The 25,810-nt window shown below is 42.1% G+C and overlaps 1 protein-coding gene across 1 annotated transcript; it reads left to right on the plus strand.

Moving 5' to 3' along the window:
* Positions 1–1,925: 1,925 nt before the first annotated feature.
* Positions 1,926–25,810, plus strand: hs2st1a (heparan sulfate 2-O-sulfotransferase 1a). The gene is made up of 8 exons (XM_044368924.1): positions 1,926–2,210; positions 2,393–2,566; positions 19,384–19,637; positions 19,743–19,828; positions 20,042–20,180; positions 20,356–20,453; positions 21,874–22,031; positions 24,056–25,810. The coding sequence occupies exons 2-8, from the start codon at positions 2,443–2,445 to the stop codon at positions 24,277–24,279; spliced, it is 1,083 nt and encodes a 360-aa protein (XP_044224859.1). The 5' UTR covers positions 1,926–2,210; positions 2,393–2,442; the 3' UTR covers positions 24,280–25,810.

A 25,810-nucleotide genomic window follows, 5' to 3' on the forward strand; every position in this document is an offset into this window, starting at 1 on the left:
GTCGCCTCAAATGTTCTTCTTCGCCTGTTGTTCTCGTGTTGGAAAGAAGAACAGCGGCCTCTTCTGTCCGAGTTCCGGTCAGTTTGTTTTGAACTTATGTTCATGTTCAGTCACATCACAATTCTGGCAGAACCTGAATAAATGGAGAGATATTCAAATGAAAAATGTCTCAAATTCTAATATACAAAGATAACCCCCTCCTAATAAAATCTGATAGGGTCAATATAATCATAATAATTTAGTAAATATCATGTTCATTACATGTATATGGGAAAATCAGAAACTCTCACTAACTTGGTTTAGAAATGAATTAAAGTATTATTTATCTTCCTTACTAATATTAGCTGACACACACCAGCCAATACAAAAAATGTGTCATACTATGTCACGGTTTCTGGTGTTTTGACCAAGACTGTATGTTTAATTATTTATTCATTTGATCATCTCTGCCACCACATGGGTAATCTGTGTTGATAGAGTCTCAATATATAAATGATTTATGGTACAATAATTTAGATATGTGATTAAATCTAATTGAACCTTGATGCACTGACTGAAATGTAAAGATACGTTGCCTCTAGTATATTTATTTTTATCATGCACATGTACTTTTTTTTTTTTTTAGTTTTTTTTTTTAACTTTTATTTAGGCAAGAATTAGAGTAATGTGGGTAATTTCTGCAACTGGCACTTATAGCAATATATTTTGATATGAAGCCAATACATTATATCTGCATTCAATATCATTCTGAAATCCCTAAGGTGTCTAATCATAAGAGAAAAGAGAATGCAGATATCACACTCAGAGAAAAAAATGTCAGATATAAAAGTGTTCCTTGTGCCAAATTGTCGCAGATTATTTGCATTTCCTAATGTGGGACAGTTCAGACTGAAATCTGGGACACTCACTGGGAGACTGAAAAGCCTAAGTCACCTTAATTCATACAATAAAAACTTCTCTGGTCAGTAACACTTAAGGCCAAGTACATGTTGTTACAGTAATTACAGTATTTTTGCTGTTACAGATAGTATAGTAATTTATTATATTATGTGTTAATATCAGTAATAATATAATTTGCATCCTGCCTAAAAATAAGTAAAAACTAAACATTACAAGACTAAGACCCCTGAATAACTATTGGTATTACACATTGTACTTAAATGCACATTTCACCAGTTTAACAACATATATGCTGTTCCACATCAGTCAAACCATGTTGTCTGTGTCTACACAGACAACATGGTTTTACATGCTGTAAACCATTTCAAACCACATTTCAAACCGCATTTTCTAAAGTGGGACAATGAAAATTTGACTTAAATAGGAAATGACATAAAAGAAACACCGGCTCTCAACAATAGCTGATAAGAACTAGCAACATTGCTTCATTATATTACTACTACACGTGTGAAGTCATTTGATTTCAATTACGACACCCCAGGTTTAATTTGATAGCAGTAATCATTAGCATTTGGTAGAAAAATAGATTGAGGTATATAAGTTTAGGTGTCCCATTTGGCAATGTCCCACATTACACTAGTTCACCTTATTTATGTATTTAAATTCAATTCAAAGAGGCTTTATTGGCATGATATAGTACTAGCACATTGTACAAGGTTGTACAAGCAGGGGAAAGTACAGTTTTTAAGATACAAACAATCATTTTGTAATGCAAATATACATTAAATATGCGGAAAGGAAGGAGAAAGAAAAAAGTAGCAAGAACAGGAAACAGAACATAACTGATGGATATAAACAACAATATTCTACTTTTTTTTCTTCTTTTTTTTTGAGGAATGCATAATCGATATTCATACAACAAATTGTACGTATATTGTATTGTTCTCAATAAAGTTTAAAAAAAAAAAAAAAAAAGGTCAGTTTGTTAAAGATGGTCCAATCCCGTCTGCACAGGCAGTGACTGTGGACCAATAGAAAGCCTCAGCTGTTGGTGGACTGGTGATGCATCCAATGGCCTGAGTGTCAGTAGCAGGCTGTCCGTGGTGCGCTGCTGCTGCTGCTCAACACACTGGCCGGGACAGGACAGACCTACATGGGGGACGCAGGCGACAGCGGCTGGTACCACCGCTCCTACAACACGGAGGGACAAATCCGCACTCTGGAGAAATCTCTAAGGCTTCACGGTGCTCAGCTAGTGGGAATTGACTTCACGAAATAACCGAGCCGAGCATGAACACATCGCATTTGAGGTAACCAGAGGATTTGAACACTGGGAGATATCCACATACACACACATACACACACACACACACACACACACACACACACACACACACGCACGCACACAGAGAGAGAAAGAGAGAGAGAGAGGGGGCCATGCACAAACACTCAGCCGCTTTGTAATCACCGTCGTCGCTGTGTGTGTTTTCAGTGTCTCCTCCTATGAGCATGGACTGACCACATCCCTCTCTGGATGATTTGATGGGGCTGCTCAGAGTCATGATGCCGCCCAAGTTGCAGCTGCTGGCGCTGCTGGCGTTCGCACTGGCCATGTTCTTCCTGGAGAACCAGATCCAGAAGCTGGAGGAGTCCCGGGGAAAGCTTGGTAAGTTTAAAAAAGGGGGCTCTCTAGCCCGATGCCATCCCGTCACAGCACTCCAGGGACACCGCACGGCTGTGTGTGAGCTCTCTCTCTGTTGGGTCAGTGTAGATTTGTGCAGCCCCATTGTTGTGCATTCGCGTCTAGAAGAGGTGGTGTGCTGAGACACTGGCAGCACTTCATACACCACATACGGTTCATCATATGGCTCAGAGGATCTGGGAGCTGTCCTGCTGAACTCTGCATGACTGATAAGACTAAAAAGTTGAACTATTCCAAATGTTTGCTCACATTCAATGGATATAACCACAGATAGTGTTACCCTCTCATCCTAGTCTGTGCAATGCAGTGTGAGACTGAGGAAGTGCTGCTGTCTTAAACCAGTTATCCTGTGACAGAGGAAGCAGCCGAGTGTGTGTTTGTAGACTGAAAAAAGGCTGCAACTAATGATTATTTTGACAGTTGTTTTCTGGATTAAGCGATTCATTGTTTGGTGTATGTAATGTCAGAAAATACTGGAAATTATCCATCGACAGTATTCTAAAGGTGACGCCTACAGTTTGCTTTTTTGTTTTTTTCTGACTAACAGCCTGAAAGGCAAATATATTTAGTTTACAATTATGTAAAACTGAGGAAAAGCAGCAAATATTAATATTATGAGGAGCTGGAATTGGAGAATGTTTGGTCTTGTATACTTACTCGCAGGTATAACAGGATCTCAACAGCTAATTTGGAAATGTAGGACTTGAAATATTAGAGCCGAGTGAGACTAGTAGGAGTGTCCAAAGAACAGACAGAAAACATCTTTTTGCTCAAAGTCATTTTTAGTAATATTCTGCATGCATGGGGACGCCACCCTGCTGCAAATCCTCCCCTGCCCCTTTACCAAACTCTCCCCTCTGATTGAAACGTGGCCGGCGCTGCGTTCAAATCTCATTGCTAGCTCCCATCAGGGGCTCAGTTCCAATAAAGATCTGGGACATTGCAGGATTATCTCTCTGGTGCCTCCACTGTGGGGATTTTTAAGGAGCAGCAGAGCGGTGCAGACACCCTGAGGGTGCAGCCAGCATACCTCAGGGGTTCACACACCACCTTTTGCGTCATTTGATGAGAGTAGCAGCCTGGCAGAGCATGGAGAGAGGGCAGCCGGTACACCTTTTACACGGCAGACATTTTGATGGTTATAGCAGGAAAAGCACAAGTGTTACTAATAACATTAATAACAGCTGCATACCATTTAGGTGAGCTGGTTCCAGGGTTGTGGTATTGTGCACGCTGGCTCAGTTGAATAGCTTACAGCGATATTAAATAGAACAGAGAAATCATTAATGTCATTAGTAACACAGCGTGTTTCCTGCTATGACAAGCCAATGTGTCTTTTGTGGATAACATTTCAGTTATTGCACACATGGGTGTTTCAGCTTCTTCTGACCTCTGCTCAGGTTGAAGTGAGGCACAGCTATGTTGGGATTCATGTGAGGTCACCAAACTTTGACAAAGGTATAAGTTTTCCTGCTCAAATAGGTGCAGCTAAACTAACCGGTGAGGGGAGGGAGATGTCACTCAGACACAGTCTGTATACATCCACACGGTTCTGAGAGGCCTAATTAACAAAAAATAAGTGAAAATACCTGTGAACTGTGGCTGTGTGGGGGCTTTAAAGTTTGTGTTTGGGCTGCAACTAACAATTGTTTTTGTAATTAGTTAATTGTTAAGTCTATAACATGTCCCAAAAAAATGCCCTTCACAATGTCCCACAGTTCAAAATGACTGTCTTCATATTGCTCAGTCAGCTGCTCTTTTCAGCTCCAGACATTTTGCTTGATAAATTATTTAAATGATCACTCTGTTATTGTTATGTCAATTGACTAATAAATCAAATCAATTAATGATGTTTCAGCACCAGTTGGGGCCTGACGTCATGCCACTTTTACTGGGACTGGAGCTGAAACGATTAGTTGATGAATTGAATAGTCGATTGGCAATAATTTTGACTGTTTTAATCGTTTTTTGAGGCAAAAATGTTCAAGCTTCTCAAATCTGAACATTGGCTGCTTTTCTTTCTTTTCAGTGTTGCTCAACTAAATGTCTTTGAGTTTTGGACTATTGGTCATACCAGCTCATTATGTCAACTTGCACTTTGAAAAACTGCAGTGGGCGTTTTTCAGTATTTTCAAATATTTTATGGACAAAATGATTAATCGAAAAAATACTCAGCAGATTAATTTATGAAAATAATTGTTAGTTCTAGAGCTGCGACTAATGATTATTTTCTCAATTAATCGACTAATGGTTTGGTCTACAAAACATCTGGAAACAGTGAAAAATGGCCATCATAGTTTCATTAAGTCCAAGGTGATGTCTTCAAATTGCCCGGTTTGTTCGACCAACAATCCAAAATCCAAAGATATTCAATTTACTATCACTTAGGCCTAAGAAAACCAGCAAATCCTCACAAATGACTAGAAGTGGGAAATGTTTGACATTTATACTTTTAAAACGACTGAAACGATTAATTGATTATCATAATACTGAGTAATTCAACTTTCTGTCTTTACAGTCAACGTCTGTAAAGATGAGGCTACACTGGAAAGGTTTTAGGCCAGATTGTGAATTGAATGGTTAACAGTCAGCTTAATTGAATAAAGTATCCCAGCTGAGTTCTCATATGTTGGAACAATCAGGAGACCTGGGGGTATAGATGGCTATATTGGCCTGTGACATGGTTTACTGCTGCTGGAAAGGACTATACATTACACCCTGTGAAAATCCAAACCCTCCTGGGCTGCACCCCCACGCACGCACACACACACACATACACACACAACTACACACACTCTCTTCCCGATGCTGAAACAGAACCTGAGAGGCCTTTCCCCTGACTGCCCACCACCAGGAGAATCTGTTGACTTGGCAAAAAGCAATCTGATGGATGACTGGACTGAGCAGACGTCTGTACACTGGAGCTCTGAATTATGTGCTGCATAGCCAAATAGTTCTGACTGAGGCTTTCACAGACACGACGCTGACAGACAGCCACAGGGCTGCTCGCATTACCAGGTACGCCTGCTGCAGGTCCATCTGTGCAACAATAAAAACCAGCTTAATGACCACGACCAGGACAGGTGGTGTCCAAACCCAAATCAACACTCTGAGAATAACTCTTCTGTGACACTGAGGGGAGAAAAAAAAACTTTTGGAAGGATATGTCACCTTCCTGTATCATGTTTTCACATGTTCACATTCAATTTCGTATGGGTTGGAATGACCGGCACCCTCTCCTCATAATGTGGGATCCTATTTCCTGGCATGCAGGTTGAATCATTTCCCCCATTAGACACCTCCCGCAGGGCAAACAAGCTGTGATTTGCTTCCAAGCTAATCGTCATCCCAAGGTTTCACCGAGGAGTCTCCTGCATTACAATCATGCCGCGATGCAGATGTGTGTCCTGCTGTGGGCCTAATCCATTACTCTGACAGTATTTCTCTCTGGCTGCTCATCGGCACTGCTGCCAGCTGGGTCAACAGTAACGCAGGCTGACTGCTGTGAGGACTGACGGACGGACGACGGACGGACGGACGGATGGGTGGATGAGTAGATTCAAGGCCACTTTCCCCGTCAGGGTTGCCATTAACTCCCTCTCAGTTCAGCCAATTTCAGACACTCACCTTGAGGAATTTCACGCTACTTTATTCTAAAGTCTGAGACTGATAAATCCTTCGTAATGGTTCACTGACGTCAAACAGGAGATGAATGCTTGAATTTGATTCAGCAGTGATTAGATCTTTTCAACCAGTCGAGGAAATGTAATCCGCTGGTTAAAAGAAGGCAAGAAGCCAACCCAGATGAAATTTCCTTTTTAAAGCAGCTCTTAAAGAGGAACCACCAGAAGCTTTTCTGGTTCTTTTGAAGAAAAAAAAAAAAGATTATGTCACAGCAAAAGTATGATTTATTGATGAATATGATTATGAAATTTCTATCTACATGCAGATTACTTTGGCATTGGTCTCTTTTGATATGCAGAGCTGACACTTGTGATAAAGTCAAACTGGAAACTGTTGGATAGGATGTCATATCCCCTCTGAACAAGCTTAGTAAAGACTAAAATGCCACCAGTGTGTGTGTGTGTGTGTGTGAGAGAGAGATGTATTTTGATAAATGGATCCTCAAGCCTATAACTCTCTTTAGTTGTTCTGAAACATCACTTTTCTTCTTATTCCTGTCTTTCCTGGCTGAAAGCATGTTCATTACACAGTTGAGTGCGTCATTATTTGTGTAGCATCTGTCCTTACTACCTGCTTTTATAGATTCAAAGCATGCGACTTTTTTCCTCTGGGAGAATGTTCCAACACACAAGTTTTCACACTTGTAATCACAGCTTTTGAGCAGCTTGTCCACCCTTTCTGATGCTTTCAAAATCAGTCAGTAACAAAGCTTGTGTGTGTATATAAGTGGCGGGTTCGTTCTTGAGGGCATCTAAGGTGTATTGAGAGCTGCGTAAATAGAAACGTTGCCTATAAAACTGTCACCTTATGGCCTTTATAACTGGACCAGACGACCTCTTCACCCCTCCGCCCCGCAAGCCATGTGAGGGCTGTGTGTCACCCACCAGGACCGATCCGCAAGACTTTCCCCCCCTCAGCATCATCGCCTTTTTATCTGCTGGCCCGTTATTCAGTCTGATTAAAGGAATTCAATTTCCATCTGTTCCGTGGTGATATTTAGTTCCAGACACAAGCGGCTCTGTGATGAGCTCTGAGGGAGAAGAGAGATGCTGTTGAATGCAGAAGGAGGAAGCGATGCATGCGCTCATTGTCAAAGTGTTTGCCGAGCTGACGCAAGACTTTTTAAACGTTCGCTCGTCACTCACGGGGTTTGAATTCTGACTTTGATTGTCATGCCAGGCACTCGCAGCCTCTAGCCCACCCTCGTGCTCCGCCGCCGAGGGACCCGGAGGTCTGGTCAGGAATTTGCTCTTGAAAGGACATTGGTCAGGCATCGCTACTCACTGCGTGCACTGTGATTGGGCGACGTTCCACCTCAGAGCTGCCCGGATGCTGCTCAGATCCCCGCTGCACATCCTTCATTCTGAGACCTTGAGCTGCAGTTGTGTTTCAAATTTTACTCCTGTTGGTGATCCAAGTGTCTACCTGGTTTCCTTTTTACTCCTACATGTTTGTCAAGTGCGTGTCAACTGGTTCCTGTGACTCACTCAAAGGGCTGCTTCCTTTTAAAGCTAATTGGTGACACACCGGCAGAACTCAACCAGACCAAGCCCTGTTTCTTTCCACAACTCCAGAAGTCAACCCCCCCCCCCCAAATGTGTATCCTCCAGCATTTGTTCTCCTTCTTCATGTTATTTTCTCATCCTTTCTGTGGACACAGAACTCAGATTCCCTTTGAACTCTCCCTGACACCCTACATCTCTGTTTTTAGCTTCCCTGAGGGGTATAAAGGGTGCATGAGTCATTTGCTTTCACTCTGCATGTTGGCATCTGGTACTGTAAGCAGCCGGTAGCGTCTATCGCCTAGACGGGCTCAGTCACTCTCTGAAACATGCCATTTGAGCGGCTAATGGAGGAGAGCCCACTGCGGAGACGGGCGTAGGTGTCGGGGATGGATTTGCTGTGGGAGGTGGGGAGGCAGAGCGCTAATGGTCATACTGGGCTTTCGCTGTATTGTTAGAAGCAGGCTTTGATTGGGCCCCAGGATTTATGGTCTCTGGCATGCACTTTGTCCGACAGGGAATGTGTTCCTGCAAAGTGGCGCGCACGGCAGCAACCGGAGCCGGCACCGTGTCCGCTGCTGTAGCAGGATGACAGACAGGCTAATCGGGGTGTTATGGACGGTTTCACAACCTGCATGTAATTGGAGGCCGTTGGAGAAGAACACCCCGCTCCAGTACCACCCATCACTCCCCTCAGCTGGCGTCTACCCAAAATTGCCTCCCCACTTCTTTACACAGATGCACTTTCCCCCCCCCCCCCCCCCCCCCTCCTTGCTGTCTCCCCTCTGTCTTCATCTCTTCTCATGTCACTGTTGGGCAGAGGTGTCGGCTCACTCGACTCGAAGGAATGTGGCAGCAAAACCCTGCAGGTCTGTTTTTTATATTGAACGCACAGGGGACAAGTGGAGCTTGACAGATGGCTGATGAGATACTCTTTAGTTGAAAAGATAAATCAGACGTAGGTCAGCAAACTGTCCTGCAGAGATTCTCACAGCTCAGAGCGAACTTTGATCCTGGATGCTGATGTGACTTTTTCGTCAGGCAAGGTTTCAGAAATAATCAGTTTTCCTTTCTCGCACGATCTCCACACTCCATTTTGATGATGATAAAAGCTACATGATCTGATTTACACTCACTATGGCTCACACCTCGCCGTACCTAGTGAAAGCCTGTGGGGTTTTTGACAGATGATGGAGCCTGCAGTTGTAAACACGTGACGGCAGGTGTCAGGTCCCTCTCTTCTTCTCTGCAGAGTTAACAGGGTTGGTTTTTTTTGGTTTTTTTCTTCAGCACCAATCAGCTCTTTCTCTGACAGGAGAAACAGCAAGCGGCTAATAAACCTCTGTCATGATAATAACTTATAATGACAGTACTCACATCCTGCTCCTTCTGGATCAATAGTTGTAAACAACTTCTTTATTTGCGTGCCAGGTCTCCTTTGTAATATTCAAATCCCTCTTGTGTTTTACTAACCCCATTGGATGTGCGCCTGAAAGGAAGAATATCCACTGCCGGCTTCGGAAATAAGGTGCTATCAAAGGAAAAGGAGGGAGGTGGAGGAGGGAGGGAGGGGTGTTAGAGGGAGAAGAAGAAATGAAAGAGATGATTTAATTTTCATTGCGACACAGAAATATTTAAAGCCCCGGCTGGTGAAAATCATAAGCCCCTACAAAAAAAAAAAAAAATGAAGAAAGCAGGCCTGCAGCCTTTTTACAACCAATTTCATCAGAACATGGAGGGATAGAGGAGGAAGGAAGATGGTCGAGTAACGTTGGCCTTCTTCTTCCTCAGCCTCTGGTTCATCTTTGCTCCTATTATTGTAGAGTTGGCTTAAAGATGCCTTTATCTTGTTTTCCTGTAACACATCTAACACTTGGCATCCTCAGGGATGAACTGTTAATGTGATGCTACTACGCTGTTTCCACTCCTCTGTAGTCAGACTTCACCTCTTTCTCCACGCCTCGTTGCTTTCTTTCTGTTTGTCTCTGTGTCTTTATTTGTGCTTTCTGTCTCTTTCCGTCTCCTCGGTGTGCTGAATTTTGTGAGCAGCATTGCCAAATTGCCTGAAATACAACTTGAAGTTCATTAGACAGAATACAAATGAGTACACAGCAAACAGCTGTGTGTGTGTGTGTGTGTGCGTGTGTGCAGCACCTTATTAATGAAGTATCTGGGTTGCTGAATATTTAGCTCCCACACTCAGACTGTCCCCCGCTGAGTGAGGATCACTAGATTTGTGCGTCTGCATCTTTTTCCCTTTTTTCTTTGTTACTTGTGTTATTTTTTTCTTAACCACTTCGCCTCGGTTGCTTCTCGCTCAGGAGCGCTACACACCGGATTGATTGATTAAGCTGTTTTTTCTCATAGACAAGTGTCTGTATCCTGCCCTGCCTCTTGCTTCTGACCAGTATTAATGATGCATCAATCCAGCAAACTGTATCATTGTTGGAGCCAATAATAACCTTAATTAAATGGAAAGGAGATCGGCCAGACCTGATCAATCCACGATAAATCCTGTCTCTGTGTCAGTGTTTTAAAAAAAAAAAAAAACTGTACATGTAGTTTTAGAAACCCTCTGGAACAACATAATTGAAAATTTCACAAGCCTCAAAATAATGTTGCTTTATGAATGTCTCCACTAATTAGGGTTGCAACAAACAATGATTTTTATTAATGTGCTTGTATCTTTTCCAATGAATCCATCAATCTTTCAGCCCTTAAAAAAAACACCCAGCAGTTTCTCAGAGCCCAAGGTGACGTCTTCTCATTGCTTGTTTTGTCTAATCAAGTGTCCTAAATTCATTCCGTTTACTATGATTGAGTGCTATTTATTTACATGCATTAATATTAGAGCTGCAAGGATTAGTCGAGATTAGTCAGAAAATGAATCGGTGAACTATTTTCTTAATCGTTGCTTCATTTTTGCGAAATCATTTTGAGTAAAAAAATGCCAAATATTAAAAGACATAGAACACGCATGACTGAAATACAGTTTTACCCAAATACATATGTTTTCTGCCTTATTGATATTCAGCTGTATCATCTTTTTATTGGAATAATAAAATCACACATTGTCACTAGTAAATGAAGTATACATTTTGTGCAATGCAGTTTTTTGGGTCCTGGGTTTTTCTCCAAACAAGCTCCACCAATCACAGGGTTAGGGTGGTGCCTATGTGGCCTGAGAGGCGAAACCCAGGGAAAAGACTGCACAGACCATTTGCAGTGCACAATGATACGTAGATGTTACATTCGTCAACTCAGAGCTTCTCTTATCCGGCTTAATGTGGTTTTGTTATATGGTTTTGAAAAGCAATGAGGGTCATTTCAGCGCTACCTTTTTATAGTTATGAAGTGATTTATAGCCTTATGTGACCTTTTAACGTCCCAAACGCACCCAATCAGTTCCACAAAGTTGAGTTTAAATTGAGAGAAGAAAAAACAGAACACCGGTATTATCAGCCAATCCTGGCCGTAAATGTAGTTCTAGTTCAGGTGTTGGAATCGGTATCTGGGGAGTAAAAGTGGGATCAGCACATCCCATCACAGTGATCCTCTGACGGCGAAACACTACAGCTTCCTTGCTGGATGGATAGCCTGGAGATGCTAAATATAATGAGATGAAAGAAAAGAGGCAGAGAACCAGGAGATGAAAGACACACAGATAAGCCTGCAGAGATAAAGTGATAACAAGTTGAACCAGTCTCGTCGCAGAGATGTTCTGTGGAACGCCGTTCTCACTCAGTAGCACGTTTCTGTGTGGGACAAATCCTCTGCGGTGTTCACCTGTCCCTCCCACTCATCATTAACTCTATGAATAGCTGTCGTCTGTTCGGCCTAATAGAGTGTGGAGTTTTCCCTGGACTCCTATATATGCATTATTAATTATCTGTTACAGGGCCGAGAGATGGAGTTGGAAAGGGAACATCAGATATCTGGGTTGTAGCTCGCAACCAGATCTGCGTTGTTATGCAAACATTGTTTGTTGTTACATTAGAATACGAGGGCCCTGAGCATCGTATTTCAGTGTGAATCTATATGGACCCGACAATCTGTTTAACTTCAAGTTTCTTTCACTTCAAGCTGTCACAGATTTGACTGCGGTGTTTGTGAGGCTTTGGCTGAAGCATTTAACGGTAACAGAGACATTTCTGCTGCTTTGCTTTCTTTGCAGCGTCTAACAAATCCATTTAATAGCTCTTCTCTTGACCAGAGTTACCCAGATATTTCGCTTTCCTTTTTTGAAGCGCAAATGCCTCTGTTGGCTAATTCCCACTGCTTAGTCATTGACAATCTGTGCCAAGATGAGATCTGTTCCAATCAATCGCCCCCCCGCCCCCCCTCCTCCTCGTCCCTCCTCCCTCCACAACCTGTCAGACCCGCCTTTACTTAACAAGGCAGGGGAATGATGGGATCTGCCATCTGTGTAAATTGCTCCATAATCTCATCTGACTGTCTGTTTCGGATGAAGCAGACAGAACGCGGCCCTGTTTACCCAGACATTATTGGCTCACCTGTCAGACAGCACCACTGGCTTCGATCGCACAAAAGACATATTATGGGAGAAAGTGGCAGCTTGAACCACAATGATTATCATCTCCATCTATCCCGGATTGTTATCATTAGTGTAGAGACATGGCTTGCATTTAGACAAGGAATAATAAATGGGCCACATGTAGCTGGATTTTATTTAACGTACCCTCCAGTTTAGTCGAACAGCTTGTATTTCATCTTTAGTTCATGAACTCTGCACGGCAAAAAAAAAAAAAAAAACACCCCATCCTCAGCTGGAGCATGGTCTTTTTGAGTCTTCTCTCCCAAAAAAAGTAAATTCTTAAGTTTCTAGTGTTACCATCTTCGTCCTCAATGACTCTCAATGGAGTAATTATGGTCTCAAGACCCATACCCCTAACTACTTAACCACTTTAAACTGTCTGCACTGTGTTGTCTGTCAGCACTGACAAGGCGGGTTTTGTCTCCTCTACATATCAGAGGAATGCTTTGTCGGCACTCTGACAAAAACGCACTTGTTTTCGACATGCTACTTTTGTCAGCGGAGGAGAAAAAGTCATGTCCAGGCTTTTGAGTATAGGTGACCTTTTATGTGGACAGTTTGCACTGAATTAAGCTCCTGTAGCCCAGCAGCAGCATCTCTCCCGAGGATGGAGTACCTCCCTTGTCCTCCCGGCGTTGTGGGTTGAAACCCAGCTCATGACCTTAACAGCACGTCGTCACCCCCCCCCCCCCCTTCCTGTATTTTCCTCACCTTTCCTGTTCCTCTGTGCGCCTTCTAGTAAAGCAGAACTACCGTGAAAGTCATAACAATGAAAAACTCTTCAGCCGGTATTTATTGAGCCTTGTACAGCAGCAGTGCCAAGTCCAGGACAGGAAATCACACGTCGCTGTGGAGCTTCTTTATTTATTAGAATCTGCAATGTAGCCAGACATTTTATTTTCACTTCTTCACTTCACCGGGTGCATCTGTTGATTTGAATTGTAATAGTGGAGCCTCTCTGTTGCGTCTATTGAAGTCTGACTTTGATACATTGTTCAGTACCATTTCTAGCATTTCTTATCAGAGTTTCCTCCTGATATGATAAATCTAGAGGACAGAACAAATACAGACTCCCAACATCTTCCTGTTTTTATATGTTGATGTGCAGTTGCCTATTTACACATCTAGCAGTAAATGAGCAACATTTAGCATCTTGTTTCTGGCTACTTAATGAAGTTGAGTCAAATATTAACTCTCTTTTTAGCTTTGTTTTGGTCTCCACCAACTCCTGAAGGAAACATCTGGCTCTTTAGTTGCTAAATGTTCCACTATGTTCACCAGCAAGTCAGTAACTTTGTCTGTCTGCTGTTTGGTGCTGGTTTACAATGGCATTTTTTTCTTTTTTGCCTGAAGCAGCTGCCTAATGTGGCTGGAAACAACGCTCACGAGAGCAGTGAGACAGAAGCAAAGCAGTGAAGTTTCAGGACATAAAACCAAACAATGAGCTGAAAGACACTAAAAAGAGCTGGAGGATAATTATCTGTGGGTTCGTCACTACCAGAGACACCTTTCATATAACACTTAGTGATCAGAGCCTTTGATAATATAAAAGTATTGATTAGTGCAGCTTTAATCAAATGACTAGAGACACTGAAAATCTGAGACAAGGTGGTATTCCAGTATAGTACAGGGTCGTTTCTGGGTCTGTGTGCATATAAAGAACATCTATCCTCTGCTGTGTGCATTTCACTGTGTGACAATTTGCATACACAATGCACAAAGGGTAGGATGTAGGGAGTTAATAGGAGCCCGACATCAAATCTTTGCCCCTGGGCCCTTTGTAAAGTTAATCCAGCCCTGCCTCAGCTGTTATAAACCATGATCAGATTTTCTGGATACATTTTTGTCAGTTTCCATCTTACTCTGGTCTGGTAAATGTCCGCCCCCCCCCCCCTCCCACCACCACCCTTCTTCTTCTTCTCTCCCCCGACTCCCCCACCTCTTCTCTCTCCCCCAGCTGTACTATGGAGGACAGACCAGTGAATGAGACCTTTCAGTGAGCATCAATGTCGTACTTGTGTGTCAAAGCCAGTGGGAAAAATGCCTCAGCTTTAGTAATAACCCCCCCCCCCCCCCCCCCCCCAACCACCACTTGTTTCAAAAAGCCCACCTAAACAATTGAACGTGTTTTAGTCAAAAAACAAGAATAAATGTGAAAACATATGAAAACCTGCATATAGCATAAAAGTATTGGTGTCTACTGAAAACTTTAAAGAAAGTGTTGTGTGCTCCGTTGTGCGTGGTTGTGTACGTCTCTGCTCCTGCTGTCATACCGAGCTCGCCTGAAAGCTCTGAAGGCGTTTTGAATGTACCGAACACCTTCACAATCACATAATGAAAGCGCTCTCGTTTATCTGTCTCCTTTTTTTTTTCAGTTCTCTTGCAGCTGCCAGCAGCGCTGAAAAGCCGCACAACAGATTCCTCTCACAGCATGTTTCATATTCCTTGTCATCACTTAAATAACAATGGTAATGCAGGTTCTGCTCTGTTCAGTCGGGCCTGATTCTCCCCACGTCAGACTTTATTACCGTTTCCTCTGATAATCCACTCTCTGCTAAACGGATCCAAAGACTGAATTAGAATAATTAGAAATTTGGAAGTGCACAGTTTATCCAAATGTTCGTGAGTGCTGCAGTGGTGACATAACTGTCCCCCTGGAAACCTGGCACTGCATAACAGCAGCGTGCTTCCAAGTCTATATAGAGGGAAGAGGGAGAAACAGCAGCGGCAGCAGACTAACTCGATTTTTATACAGCAGCAACCTAGATCTCCTCCCTGTCATCCTTCATTGATTTTGCAATCCAGCGGCATCCAAGCAGAACCATACAAGCCGAACACCTCAGTCTGCCGCTGATAGCCAATCTCTATTACCCACCTAGCCCAAGGCTTCGGTTCGAGGGGCTAACCCTCTCAGGGGAAACCGGAGAGAGGGAGAGAGCTCCGACTTCTGGATCGGAGCGATGATGGATTTATGAGCTGCTTGGAGAAAGGATCATCTTCTCTCCCCCACTTTTATTATCCCATCAGATCTGACGTGATAGCAATAATACACGACGGCCTGTCACAGTTTGCAGATCTGGCGGCGAATATGAATGATGATTTCAAATGGTTGCGTCTAATCGGCCGCGAAATTGCTTCAGTAAATATGTTCAACTAGCAGTGCTCTGTCTTCCTCCTGTCCCTCACTTTGAATGAAACTCAAGAGTAATAGGCTTGTAGTTGTCACAATGTTTAAGACCCGTGTTGGCTTCACGGTTCATAATTAGCTTTTAATGCACAGAGACGGCTTGAGGGGAGGAAACCGACGGAAATGTGGAATGAAAGGAGGCCTGCTGTGTGGCCATCGTAATTCAGGCTTTTGTTCTCTAATTAAATGACCTCAGAAGGGAGCACTAAGCTTAAGTGTGTGTGTGTGTGTGTGTGTGTGTGTGTGTGTGTGTGTGTGTGGCACCCTCTGATATCAAGGTTTGTGCCAAGTATGTTCTGTCTTGCAATGAATAGGGCGTCTACTACAAAGCCTAAGAAGCCCTCTCCGTGCCCGCCTTGCCTCCTTGTTGGTTGTTGGAAATTTGGCACAAAACACCATGTCTTGAACAAGTGGTTTCTGGGGCCCTTAGCATAGCTCAGGACGTTGTAGTTAGGGACACTGTAGCCCCTGGTGTTTTCTCACTCTCCTCCATGTCCTTTTTTTTTTTTAAAAAAAAAAAAAAACAAAGAGTCTGGTGGCCTTCTTTGCAAGCTGGAGCCTTACAAACACTTTTAGTGTTAGTTAGTGTGTTTATGAAATATGATGCATGTTCTCCTGTTTGGTCCTGAAGATGCCAGCAGTTCAAAATTAGGACGAGAACATAAGTCTTTAGCAACAGAGTTTAAAGGGTCAATGCATCCAAATTACAAAAAAAAAACATTTTCTCACTTAGCCCCTAATGGTTTCTAACCATCCAACACAATGGAGGTCAATGGAATTTCATTTCTAGTGCTCAAAGCTTTGAAACAATACATTTGAAATGCTCAACAGCAGCATTTCTTTCCAGAAACATTGTCCTCCTTATCTGGATAATCCGCAGACCTCACTGTCAACAGTTTTCCACAAGCACTATTTCTTTTTGGTACAAAGTAGATCCAGTGAAAACTGTTGACAGCGAGGTCTGTGGATTATCCAGAGTAACACTGTTTCTGGAAATAGATGTTGCTGTTGATTTTTTTTTTTTTTTTTTTTTCCAAACAGAAATACCATTTTCAGTGCTGAGAATGCCAAACATTTCAGACAATATCCACCTCTAGACCTGGAAAAAGTACTGTATTTTTAACCCTTTAAAGCCCCTGAAAACTTGGTTTTAAATATTAAGTATTTTATAACATTAAATATTCATGATTAAATAAGCAACAATCAAAGAGAAACATGCACAAAATGGGTTTTTGTATGCAACACTTGACAAAATAAAGTTGAATTGGGTGACATGTTAGCAAACAGTTGCCTGTTTACACATACGCATTCAATTGCAGTAAAGTCGCGGCCTTGAAAAAACAAAACAATGAGCTGAAAGGCGCTAAAACAGTCTGCAGAGTCGGGTTATTAATTCTCTGTGGTTTCATCACCTCTTTCATCTTACATGAAGTCATTTGACTCAATATAAAAATATTGGTCAGCGCAGATTTAAACAAGGGAAGAAAACTAATTTAGGTATTATTTAAAAGTGTTAACTTTCACAAACTCAGCTGATCTGCTTCATCGAGACTGTGTGGGAGTCGTCCAGTCAGGCTTGATTGACAGTAGTCGAGCAACAAAAGCAAACAACCCCACAACTGTCATCAATTTTTGACTGAAATGTTTCTAAATCCCAGAAGAACATGTAATTACTTTTTTCTAGCTTAAACCAGTGACATAAACACAAATACAGAAATCTTACATGTGAAATAAGCAGAACATTGACAGAAAATGTTGTGTTCATGCAAAACCTCGTAGCTCAGAGTCAGAAGCTGATGGAGAAAATAGGTTTTCAGAGCCTGTAAGATTGTGAGCTAGACTTTAAAGCCCTCAGACACCTGGTGGTGTGTAACAGACCGAAGGCACTTAATATTTATGGCTTGTATTGTCACGGGTTGGACTCCGGCTCTATTTTTCGAATGTCACGGCCTCTCTGAGTCTCCCTTCACTGTACACCGTCATAAAAATAATCTTAAAAGGACATTCGAGCCCAGGCGGTGAAGTTCCAGCATAGCAACTGTTATTGCTGTTGTTGCTGGCCTAATGCATGCTTCAGATGGACGCGTGAATGAATGTCTCCATTACGGTTGCTGTGCATACTGGGAGCTTTCAGCCTTCACCCATTACAACCACCTGGCACGTCTCAACGCCACCAGTTGCGAGCGTGAGGAAGCGGCTCGGCTCCGTCCGTAACCAGATCCAGCTTTGATCAGTGGAACATTAACAGCTGCTCAGGATGGTGTAAGAGAGGGGGCAGTGAGAGGATTTCTGTGTGTGTGTGTGTGTGTGTGTGTGAGAGTGAGTGTGTTGTTGTTGTTGTGTCCACACGTGTGCACTCACACAGATGAAGGAGACGGAATCACAGATGACATCTTAATTGGTCATGTTTGCCAGATGCCAGCCTCTACAGCCAACCAGACCAGTCAGGCTGTAACTGTGTCTCAGTAGCCAGGCAGGGCTTCAGGAGCCTGCTGGCTCCACTGAGAGCTCCCACGGGTATTAGGTGCTCCAGTGTTGTGCTGCCTTCCCCACACACACACACACACACACACACACACACACACACACACACACACACACACACACACACACACACACACACACACACACACACACATCCATCCTTCCTGCAGAGTTTTCTGAGGCATTGTCAACACCAGTCAATCTGAGACGAATTCAGACGAAGAAAAGCCCAAGGGCGACAAAGGCTGGGGCTTCTTTGTGTTGACTCTATTCACACTGAGGCACCGAGGTCTGGCTGGGTCTAGATGGAGACCCCCCCCCTCCCCACACCCTCGCCACCTCCGCCCCCCTCATTTATAGCATATTGATGTCCTGTAAACGTCCAGTTAGCTATCAAATAACTGTGAGCCTTACCGTCTAACTACCAACCTCTAACCTCTAACCACGTCACCTCTCGCTCTTCACCTTTCACCTTTTACGTCCTCGTCACGTGGCGCTTTTTCTCAGCAGCGGAGAAGAGAAGAGAATTTCAGACTATATAAAGCAGACCAGAGCACACAAAGACATACTCAGCCGTAAGACAGTACATTGATTTGATCTGAAAGGAGCGCACACACTTCACTCTGCGGTTAAATAAGGAGAGTGAAGTGAAGGTATGGGGAACGATATTAAAGTTGAATCTGATTAGCGAACACGAGACGTGGCACCGCAGCGTGAAATAGGCTGCTCACAAAATGATTAACTAATATTCCTGTTTGACATTATTCTTGATCCTTGGTGTGAAGCAGGAGAAGAGTTTTAGCTATCTGCTCTCCAAAAGAGACCGTTGAAATGAAATTGAAATCCATTTTTAATGAACTTACAGTTTAGTCTCTCACACAGATGGGTTGCCTCTGACAAGGAATAGATCTTTTTTTTCCTTTTTTTTTTTTTTTTAGGGAGTGAACTATGTTAACTGGATCAGGTTTAAATTTAACTACAAATTCATAGCAGGGATGACAAAAATCGGCTGAGCACAGTTATGAGACATTCTAAACATGGAGCAGTATATAAACAAAGATCTAGAGATCTTTGGGAGTTTGAGATTGTAGTGTTTTCGTGGCCATGTGACCCAAGATCTCCAATCTTCATGTTTTCTTTCTTGCTGCCTGTTTACCTTATAAAGTATTTAAACTATGTCATACTTTCTGGCCCTTTTTTTCATATAAAAGTTCTCTTTTTTGCACTGGAACTGGTTGGAACTGGTTTGTATAATCAGTAATTCACAGAAAGACACTTGTCCAACACTCCTTATTTATGAAAAAAAAACACACAAACCTTACTTGTATATGTCTCAGACTCACCTGTATCTAATTTCCCATCCTTCCAGAACGGGCCATCGCCAGACACGAGGTACGGGAGATCGAGCAGCGGCACACGCAGGATGGCCTGCGAGAACGAGACTCGTCGGCGTCGGCGCTGTCCGAGAGCGAAGACGACGTGGTCATCATCTACAACCGCGTGCCAAAGACGGCCAGCACTTCCTTCACCAACATCGCCTATGACCTGTGCGGGAAGAACCACTACCACGTCCTGCACATCAACACCACCAAGAACAACCCAGTCATGTCCATACAGGACCAGGTCAGAGGAGTCCGCGTCACGTTTAACATGAATTCCTCTTGTGTGTTTTCCTCCATTATATTCATTGTTTTACTGTAATAACAATCGTCGTTTTGGTTGGTTCAGGTACGCTTTGTAAAGAATGTGACTGAATGGAGGGAAATGAAGCCAGCTTTCTACCACGGACACGTCTCCTTCCTGGACTTCACCAAGTAAAGAAATACTCATTAAACATTTTCATAACTGTAAAGATGAGTTTAGTCACCCTGCTTGGGCTTTGAACAGTTGACTCCACCTTGTGGTGATTTAATGCTCTTCAATTGCAAATATTTAAGCATGAAAATCAAATAGTTGAGCTCTTAAATCTGTTGTTTTTATTTGTCTGTTATCCTGTTGAGTTCTCTGACCCAAGTCATTTTTCTCAGGTTTGGGGTAAAGAGGAAACCCATCTACATCAACGTGATCCGGGACCCCATTGAAAGGCTGGTGTCCTATTATTACTTTTTGCGTTTTGGGGACGACTACCGGCCCGGCTTGAGACGCAGGAAACAAGGAGACAAGAAGGTTTAAATCTATAAATACTCTCATCACAAGTTCTCATGTTTCTAGACTAGATTGGTATGTTTAACATTCTCATGTCATTTGACAAGTGTTTCCTTCAAATGGCCAGACCTGCTAAGTGAAAGACACGGTTAAAACACAGTCAAACATGCTCATGCATCGCGTCATTATGTTTCAGACGTTTGATGAATGTGTATCAGCTGGCGGCTCAGACTGCGCCCCTGAGAAGCTCTGGCTCCAGATTCCCTTTTTCTGTGGTCACTACTCTGAATGCTGGTAAGTATTCAAACACTTGATGTTGTGCCCCACAAAATAATCAATATAATCTTCTGTACTCTTGATTTAACACTTTAGCTGTGTTTTCACTTTTCTAGCTGTTTGTTTTAAGGATAAAGCTTAGATATTCTATAACAAATCCCATAAAAACACCAAAACTAACAATGAAGTATTGTCCATGTTGCCAAAGGCTGATCTAGCTGATTTCTCCTGCCTATTAAACACAAATCAGTGAGACTGACATGTTCCTACATTACAGTGAACGTGGGCACTGTAGTTTATTTTGATTCAATCCCACATATACCCTCCTGGCACCATGTCAATACTCACCAGTGCAAATATAGATCTGCAGCTAAAAACAGTTGTTTCTTATTTTTGAGTCACATTTACTAAAAACTACAATCCGCAGCTGTTTTAGGAAACTCTTGAGCCTTGTTTTTTAAAATGAAACTATATATTTGTGCCCCATTTTTGTAAAGATTTGCATCTTCAGTAGTCCTGTTGAGAAACAGGATTATACAATATGAGATTTGTAGACAAAAATACTGAATATTTCCAGTGTTATTCTTCTCTCACTTCAAGCAGTTCAGCTAGTTCAAGAGTGACACGGTTTCTGTTTTGTTTCATCGCGCACCACATGGAGCCTCGTAGTACTTTTCTACCACTTCTGCGACACTCGTCTTCTCAAGGTCTCTGATAGCTCTCTCAGCCTTGATCCGCTCTCTCTACATGATGATCTGAATCAATCTCTCTCTGCCCCCACTCGTCCCTCTCGCCCTCCTCAATCTCTCCTCGACCGTGCCCTCCGTCTTTTCACCGTCCACCCTCCTGAAGCAGGTTACTGTCTGAACCACCGTTGTAGTGGATTCAGTTCACTCGTGTCTATTTCCGGCACTTTTCAGATGATGTTGACGTTGCCTCTGCCATCTGCTGAGCACATGCAGTATATTAAAGTAGCGGGATGCACCTTGGAAACATTAAATAAATACTGGAGACAAAAAGGTGACATTGCTGCCAGCCCTCTAATGCTGTGTTTAACAAGGCCTTGCCAAAAAGTTTATTTATGGGTTTAAACAGTCTTCTTCCTGCCTTATAATTTAATTTCCTGACCATGACACCACCTGCCACCGGCTTTTTTTTCTCCATTCCTTCCGGTCTTTCTCCTCCTTTTGTCTCCATCCTTTCTGGACTCACATCACAAACTTATCTCCCCTTACATTATCATTCTTCCTGTCTCTGTATCTTTCAGCTCTCCTCTGCTGCTCTTCTTCAGCTTTTGACTGTCCATCTCACTCGCTTCCCCTTCATTTCTGCTCTTTCCAGCTGATGAGCATCTTGTATCCAGCAGAATCGTCCCTGTTTAAGCAGAATAACACAATAAGAAAAATATCCACATAAAACATACATGATCTTTGTGCAGGAACGTGGGCAGCCAGTGGGCCCTGGAGCAGGCTAAATACAACCTGGTGAACGAGTACATGCTGGTCGGAGTAACAGAGGAGCTGGAAGACTTTGTCATGATGCTGGAGGCCGCACTGCCACGCTTCTTCAAAGGAGCCACTGAGCTGTACAAAACAGGTGCCGTCTCCGCTGAATAGTTAAAAACCATTTGCTGTTGCCTTGCACGTTTTGGTTTCCCCCCACTAATATTATAATACACTGAAAAGCACTTTAATGGCTCACTCAAATTGCAAAGCTAAACTGTGTGTGTGTGTGTGTGTGTGTGTGTGTGTGTGTGTGTGTGTGTGTGTGTGTGTGTGTGTGTGTGTGTGTGTGTGTGTGTGTGTGTGTGTGCTGTGTTTGCATATTTGCAGTCTGAATTGCTCCTCTGAGAATTGAATTTTGATCGATATGCACTCATGCTTCTCTCTGATGTAGTTACAGATTAGTTACAATGAGTGCAGCCAGAATGAATAATGAGGAAGAATTAAATCTGACAGCGATACGTATACACATATGACTCAAGGATGATATTGCGTATAATGTTCTGCAGCAGATAAATGTACTGGAATTAAATACTGTATATTTAATGAATAATATTTAATGAAGACTGAGATTCTGTTTCAAGTCACGGAGTCTTATACCTTAACTAAAACCAAAACACAAAGAACTACACGCAGTAAATCACTTCATTCTGACATTTTTTTATTTGCACACATATAAAATAACATAAAATCTTTAATAAACTGACTCTCTTCAGTGGCCTTTAAGATAGTGATTCCCAACCAGAGGTACTCAGACTGTGGAGCAGCTTGGCTAATTTAAAGAAATAGAAACTACGATTTGGTATAATGTATATACTGTATATATCCACGTGCTGTGATTGAGAGTGTGTGAGAACTTTTTAGCAAGCAAGCTCAGAGGCCCAAACAGCTAAAAGAGCTGGTTAAATGCTTGGAAAGGTCCGGCTTTTGTACTTAAATTTGTACTACTACTATTCCATGTGGTAGTAGTACCAATGCAAACTTAACTGTCACTATGTCTTATATGGACAGAAAAGGTAACAGTATATTTTCTATGTAAATAATAGTAGTGCTGCAATGATTAGTCAATCAACAGATTGTTAATGACCAACTATTTTTTATAATCAAATATTTGTTTTGAGTAATTTTTGGAAAAAATGCCAAAATTCTGTGTTACCAGATTCTTAAATATGTTTAAGTTTCTGGTTTCTTTAGTCCTCTGTGATAGTAAACTGAACATCTTTGGGTTGTAGATTGTTGTTGGGGACCAACAACATATCAGGACGTCACACTGAGAAACAAAGAAACATTTTTAACCTTTTACTGACATTTTATGGACCAAACAACTAATCGATTAGTCAACAAAATAATCAACAGATTAATTGATAGTGAAAATAATCATTAGTTGCAGCCCTAATAGATAGTGCTAAATGATATCCAGTTTAAAATCAATTTGAACGATCACATTTGGAACATGACAGGTGGTGTCATGAGGCACTGCTTGAGCTCATCTGATGTCTGTGACAAAGTTTTTTGAACCACTGCTTTATGAGAAATGAAAGAAAAATGAACACATCAGACAAGATTGAAAGCTGAGCCATATTTCAACAATTATCTGTAAATATTGAGCAAATCACGTGGACTTCAGGACATAACACCTACACTAAGCTAATTTGTGTTTTTATTTAATTTTATTATATAGTTATGTACTTTTGGCTTGGCTTCAAGCACTAGATGTTGCTTGTATGCATACATACAAGTCCAGTTATGATTTTTATGACATATTTTTAAATAGGGTAGAAAAAATGTTTTCGTTGTAAGTCTAAATCCTGTTTTTTGGGTGGTGAATATTGCAGGAACATGTTGCTGTTCTTGCAGTTGAAAAAAAAAACAACAACTTTAAATTACAATTATTTACTGTTTAGGAATCATATAGTGAAGCACATTAGTTGTTGCATGTGGAGATGGTTTGACATTGTCTGTTGCAAGTTGAATTTAGAAATTCAGTAACAAAAACGTAAAATTGTAATAATGCCTGCATTAACATAAAGCATTTGGCCATATGTGTGTGTATATAAATGCTGAATCTCTGAATTCATTTACCTGCACCCCTTTAATCCTCTACTCTTCTCATCACAGGGAAGAAATCCCACCTGAGGAAGACCAGCGAGAAGAAGCCGCCCACCAAGGAGTCCATCGCCAAGCTGCAGCAGTCGACCATCTGGAAAATGGAGAACGAGTTCTATGAGTTTGCACTGGAGCAGTTCCAGTTTGTCAGAGCTCATGCTGTCCGAGAAAAGGACGGAGAACTCTACCTGCTGGCACAAAATTTCTTCTATGAGAAAATTTACCCCAAAAACTAGAGAGACATACGTCCACAGACGGGTTTGGAGTGTTTTGGAGAAGGACTTTGTACAGACTCTCCCGTCCAATCTTAGACGAGGAAGGGAAGCAGAAGTGAGAGTAACAGACTACTGCCGACTGTGTGGCTGGTTTGTACGTGTGATTGAGAACATAACGTGGAGGTGCAGAGCGATCTGCCCCTGACGCAGCGTTCAGACTGATGACAGTTCTGTTATTCACATCCGTGCCTGCCAACTGGACGTAGCGCTCGTGTTTCGTCCTCAGCAGTGTCAACAGGTTGTGTTCCCAGCAGCTCCTGGGCCTCCACTCGCTTTCACTTTCATGTCAAAGGTCATCCGTGCAGAGGGCCTCTGCCGGCACGTGGCCGGAGACGACCAGGGCCAACGGCTGATTGGCTCTGCCGTCCTCTGACACAGATAAAACATCTTCATTGGCTATGTACTGTTTGGTTGTGTTTAGTTGTATTTTAACTCTTTACTATCGTTGTCTTTTGTATGTAAAGACATTTTCATGGTGGAACGACATCCCCACGCCTCACCACCACTACTACTAACTTAAAGAGATTTTAAGTGTAAGAAACTGACTACTGTGCTGTATTATTGGACTTGAATGAGAACTTTTGAGGTTTTTATGAAATAAAAATCCTGTGGCCATGGACTATTTACTGGGGCAAGTGCGTATGTTTTATACTGTACTTGATGTGTTTTTGTTTGATGAATCTAATAAATGTGCAGCTTTGCCCAGAGGCTTTTTCCTTTGTAGAGAAGGAGCCATTTACACATGATCTTATTAAAGTGTGTAAGAACACAATGGCAAAGATGCTGCTGCTGTAAATACACAGAAACTACTTTTTTCAGTCCATTTCATTCCAGTAATCTGTTTATACTCTTACAGTAACACCCTTTTAAAGCAAAACAATGTGCATTTTATCAGTTTGTAAATTTCTTTCAACTCTTTAAATTCACTGTTTAGTCTGCAATTTATTTTCTATTATAATTTATTTAATTGCAGAACCAGTTCAACATGGGTGTCCACTAATATGTTACTCTGCTGCTTAAATCTGCTGTTTTCTTATAAAAGTCGAGGTTGAACTTGCTAATTTGATTGTAATTTTCATTGTTTTTGTTTTCTTAAAGTTGATTTTATTTCAGTTTTAATGGATTTTTATTGGCCTGTTTAAAGTCTAATCTCTACTCATTGATAAATTGCTGACACATCTGCAATCTGAAAGGTTTAAAGTAAAATTATCCCAGAGTGTGTACTAGTGTGAAAGGAAAAGAAAACACCTGGATCACCTGGACGAGTTGCACAGGATTTCTCTACTGGATGCACCGTCACATCACAACTCCTGAAGTACTTAAATATACAGACAAATAGGTCCTCAGTTTTTTCTTTGTGTGCCTTCTCTGCACCCAGCTCTCCTTGTGTTGCAGCTTTGTCAGATGGAAAGTAAAACAACATGGCTGTCACGGCTGTTTTCATCTTTTGATTGCCAAAAAAAAATATACTGAACATTTTAAAAAAAATGAC

This window comes from Thunnus albacares, chromosome 12 (assembly GCF_914725855.1).
Source record: "Thunnus albacares chromosome 12, fThuAlb1.1, whole genome shotgun sequence".
In the NCBI taxonomy this organism is placed as follows: Eukaryota; Metazoa; Chordata; class Actinopteri; order Scombriformes; family Scombridae; genus Thunnus; species Thunnus albacares.

Bases quoted from the DNA above. Each gene is read 5' to 3' on its own strand.
- hs2st1a (XM_044368924.1), top strand. From the start codon at position 2,443: ATGGGGCTGCTCAGAGTCATGATGCCGCCCAAGTTGCAGCTGCTGGCG. The intron at 2,567-19,383 runs GTAAGTTTAAAA...CCATCCTTCCAG, and splicing joins GGAGTCCCGGGGAAAGCTTG to AACGGGCCATCGCCAGACAC. The intron at 19,829-20,041 runs GTAAAGAAATAC...CATTTTTCTCAG, and splicing joins TCCTTCCTGGACTTCACCAA to GTTTGGGGTAAAGAGGAAAC.